Genomic DNA, 4,984 nt, shown 5'->3' with positions numbered 1-4,984 from the left:
ATTAAACCGTAATGACAGCAACCCACAGCATCGGTGGAGCACGATCAACTGACTTTCCAGTCGCTGCGGCAACTAATAGCGAATGAAAGGAACGCAGAATAAATCAGCGTCTAATTCTGTGCGTCTCCGGCAATGCATCAGCGATTGATTTAGGTTTTCTGCGTCTCTGGAATTGTTATTTTGTCTCCGTCACAGGCGATTTTTTTGTCGCTGCCGCTGGAAGTGGCGACTATGAAACGAACAGAGCTTTCATCTCCTCTACACTCCCTTCCAGGCTCGGCAATCTCAACAAATTACAGGTGTTGATTCTTTCCTCGAACGGCTTACTTGGCCAAGTTCCTTCTTCTATTAGTAATCTAAGCCAACTTTCCATTTTAAACCTTTCCAAAAATAAGCTCATTGGTAGTTTCCCACTTGTAACTAATCTAACCAAGCTCTCGCTTTTTAGTTTATCTCATAATCTCTTCACTGGAAACATTCCTTCTTCTCTCTTCACGATGCCTTCTCTTTCTTATCTTAATGTGAATGAAAACCATCTAACCAGTCCTATTGAAGTTTCAAACTCCTCTAGGCTGGAGTACCTGTACCTTGCGAAAAACCAATTTGAAGAAAATATCCTAGAGCCTATTTCAAAGCTCACCAACCTCAAGTATCTCGACCTTTCTTTCCTAAATACCAGCTACCCAGTTGACTTAAGGATCCTCTCTTCTCTTAAATCTTTGTTGAGACTTTTTCTTTCTGGTAATCGTTTATTGGCTACTAGCATAAGCGCTGATTCCGACATCCCACCGAACTTGGAAACCTTGATCATGAGGAACTGCAACGTCACCAAGTTTCCAAATATTTTAAGGAAACTAAAATACTTGCGGACTGTAAGTATATCTTCAAATAGAATCAAAGGAAAAGTCCCTATGTGGTTGTGGAGCCTTCCTCGTCTAAGCATAGTGCTTATTGGCAGTAATTATTTCAACGGTTTCGAAGGGACAAGAAACGTTTTAGTGGATTCGTCGGTGCAGATGTTAGATATGGGGTTTAACCATTTTGAAGGAGAAATTCCTCTCCCACCACTCTCCATCAACACCTTCTATGCACGGAACAATACTTTCACGGGAGACATACCTCTTTCTTTCTGCAACCGAACCTATCTTACTGTTCTTGATTTATCCTACAACAACTTCACCGGACCGATTCCTCAATGTCTGAATGACTTCATGATTGTGAAACTCCGGAAGAATAACTTGGAAGGAAGTCTTCCAGACAGGTTCAACGTAGGTACCTCCCTGCGGACAATTGATGTTGGCGAGAATCGATTAACCGGAAAGCTTCCAAGGTCTTTTCTAAATTGCTCTTCTTTGAAGTTTCTAAGTGTGGACCACAACAGAATCGAAGATAAGTTTCCTTTCTGGCTCAAGGATTTGCCTGACTTGCAAGTCTTCAAGCTTCGTTCAAATAAATTCTACGGTCCAATATCTTCTCCTGATCATGGTCCTCTAGCGTTTCCCGCGCTCCACATATTTGAAATATCTGATAACAACTTTACTGGAAGCTTGCCACCAAGCTACTTTGTGAACTGGAAATCACCATCACTCAAGATTAATAGAGCTGGGACCATGTATATGGCAGAAGATATTGGTGCCTCTACATATGATGATCTTATAGACTTGCAATACAAAGGTCTTTCAATGGAGCAAATGGGCATCCTTACTTTCTACAGCGCTATTGATCTTTCTGGCAACAAGATTGAAGGACAAATCCCGGAATCTATTGGCCTCTTGAAGACATTGATTGCGCTCAACTTATCTAACAATGCATTCACAGGCCATATCCCTCTCGCATTGGCCAATGTTATGGAGCTCGAGTCACTAGACCTGTCAAGAAACCAACTCTCCGGGACTATTCCAAGTGGACTCAAGAGCCTCTCGTTTTTGGCGCACATAAATGTGTCTCATAACCAACTCAAAGGTGAAATACCACAAGGAACACAAATCACTGGGCAATCTAAATCCTCCTTTGAAGGGAATGCAGGACTTTGTGGTTTGCCTCTCGAAGAAAGTTGCTTCGGGCCACCAACACAACAACCTAAGGAAGAAGAAGAAGAAGAAAAAGAGGAGGAAGAAGTGTTGAACTGGAGGGGTGTGGCAATAGGGTTTGGGCCTGGAGTGTTGCTTGGATTGGCAATAGCACAAGTCATTGGTTCATACAAGCCAGAGTGGCTCATCAAGATAATGTGCCAGTGAAAGCGCATAAACCATTAGTATTCTTTCAGATTTCACTTAATCTTCGAATGTCTGTCAAGAGTTTGATGGTCTGGTAGCGTATCAGTTCCTTATGTTTTTGTATAATTTTATGATATTTTGTGCTATTTCCTTTTCAATCACTACAAGAAAAATGCGTTTTAATAGCGGACGAAAAACGCTATCTAACAATACGATAGCGGTTTATGAAGCGCTGTGTCATCATCCGTGATAGTAGGTCAGACACATTAGATAGCGGTTTTTTGAAGTGCTACCTTATTGTTATATATTATAGCGTTTTTTGGTATGCACTTAAATATTCTTTAATAGCATATTGTTTTTGCTATTATTAACATTAAATTTGGTAATTTTATAATTATTTTTATTTTAATTATTTTAAAATAAAAACAAAATTAAAAATTAAAATTGATTTATATATTTAAGATTTTTTTATTATTTAAATTTATTTACAGTTAATTGTTTTACAAAAATAAAAAAAAAAATCTAATTAGATAAAAAAGTACTAAAACCAAACCAAATAAACCAAAACTCTAAACCAAGCTTAAACCTAATTCCTAATTAACTACCATATGTCGCCTTCTTCATCTTGTACGCCGCCGCACACCACCATGGCACCACCTACGTGGTCTTCTTCATCTTCCAGTCCTCACCAGCCCCACCACCACCTTCGTCGTTGTCTCTTCTATGCTCTTTACATCCGCCTTGATTCTTCTTCTTCGCTTTGGGATTTGAGAGTCAAGCTTCAGAGATGAGGCGTACTCGTCGTTGCATCCAGCCACCTTCATAGTCGCTCGCCGTCTTCGTGGTCTTCTTCTCCACGGAGCTTGCTCGCCGTCTTCCTGGTCTTCTTCTCCACGGAGCTTGAGAGGAAGCGTATAGAGTTTCCATGGCTATTGAATATAGGCGTCGATCCTCCTCTCCAATATTTTTCTTCACTTCTTGGACCCAAACTCAAATAAAAATCAGATCTACTTTGTTGTTTCAGTGAATGTATAGAGACAAATTAAAAATCGTAGAAGAAGAAGAAGAAGAAGAAAAAAAAAGAGAATGAGAACGTAGAAAAAAAGGATAGAAGAATAGTAGATCTCAGATCTATTGGGAGTAAAGAAAGAGGGAGAATGATTTAGGCCTTTCAGATCAAAAAGAATCAAAGGCTAAAAAGTGTGATCCTTGTCAAAAAAATTAACCAATAAGAAAAAAGGTTAAAAATAGATAAAATATTAATTTTAGCCATTGGATTAGAATCAATCAAAGACCATTAAAAAGACAATTAAAACTGTTTCTACATTTATTTTAGATTTCTTTTTAAAATTCCTAAATTTAAAGATTAGATTTAAATTTCTTAATGTTGACAAAAAAAGATTTAGAATTTTTACAATTTTAAAAATTTAGATTTGAAAATTATATCTAGTGGATGTATGGTTTATATATGTTTGATGTTAGGAATTAGGGTATAAAGTTTAATTGAGGAATTAAAGTTTGTATGTTTGGAAGTTACATATAATAAATTTCTTTTGGTTTTAACGTGTATGTTTTAGTATTAAAATTTTAGAACTATCAAATATGAAGTTTAGGATTTTAGATTTTGAGATTATGCATGATATTGGATTTAATGTATATAGGTTTGGTGTTTAATTTTAAAATATTTAAGTTGATAATTTTATATTTAAGATTTGGAGTTTAAGTTCTAAAATATTATAAAGACTATTAGTGTATTAGTGTTTAACTTTTGCTTTTTAGAGTATAGGGTTCAGAATTTTGTTTAGGGTTTAGGGATTCAAAAAGTACGCTATTATAGCGTTTATTATTTTATGTGCTATTAAATGTATGCTATCATAGCGTTTCGATTGATGCCGCTCAATCATAGCATTTCCAAAAATATAAACGCTATTTAAAACTAACGGATATATCAACCATAGCAAAAAGCGAAAAAACGCTATCCTGGTCTGCTATTAAAACGTATTTTTCTTGTAGTGAATCAAATAAGAAATCTGAGTTTACTATAGTTGTATTGATATACATTGAGTTTATTATAGCCGAAACACAAGAAACATACTTCTTGAACGAACAAGCAAACACACAAAAGATAGTGCCAGAAAGGTTACCGACTATTTAAAACTTGACCAAGTCTTATCCAACCACAATCACAACGCCATAAAGTCTTAAATTTAATATCTTCCCAATGAAATCTTAAAGAGGAAACAAAGTCTCACCAATTTATTTTATTAGCTATGCCTCAATTATTCATTGGGAAGATATTTTATCAACGCGTGACGATGTACCAATCTTCTTCATCTCTTAGCTATAAAGAATAACATTCTTCTTAAAAAAATTCATGACGATCATCATGTCGGGATTAAATCTGCTTTTTGCTTTTTTCTCACTCTTTGTTATCTTTTTTTTTTGAAAGAATGTTAAATTTATTCATATCAAAAAACTTTTTTATAACAAGTATGGCTTTGTTTCAGAGTTTGTGTAAGAGTAATCTGAATTTAGAAAACAACTTAACACCTCACTAGCTTCTTGTATCAAACCAGACCTCAAAAGCTCTGGAGAACTTTCGACACCCTCCCATTCGCAAAGAAGATATGCGATTTCTTACTCCTTTATCAATGAATTTTAGCAAAGATGTCGATGACTGATGCGTCTCTCCATGTTTTCTACCATTTCTTTCTCGCCATATGGAATAGATAGAGCATTGACTCCAAGCTTCACTCTTGTTGCTGGAC

General features: G+C 36.1%; 1 protein-coding gene across 1 annotated transcript; it reads left to right on the top strand.

Moving 5' to 3' along the window:
• Positions 1-268: 268 nt before the first annotated feature.
• LOC106395064 (receptor like protein 27-like) lies at positions 269-3,300 on the top strand. The gene has a single exon (XM_022701132.2). It carries the CDS (start codon positions 498-500, stop codon positions 2,235-2,237), a length of 1,740 nt encoding a protein of 579 aa, XP_022556853.2. The 5' UTR covers positions 269-497; the 3' UTR covers positions 2,238-3,300.
• The last annotated feature ends 1,684 nt before the right edge of the window (positions 3,301-4,984 follow it).

This window comes from Brassica napus, chromosome C4 (assembly GCF_020379485.1).
Source record: "Brassica napus cultivar Da-Ae chromosome C4, Da-Ae, whole genome shotgun sequence".
Lineage (NCBI taxonomy): Eukaryota > Viridiplantae > Streptophyta > Magnoliopsida > Brassicales > Brassicaceae > Brassica > Brassica napus.
This window is presented reverse-complemented; position numbering and strand designations above follow the sequence as displayed.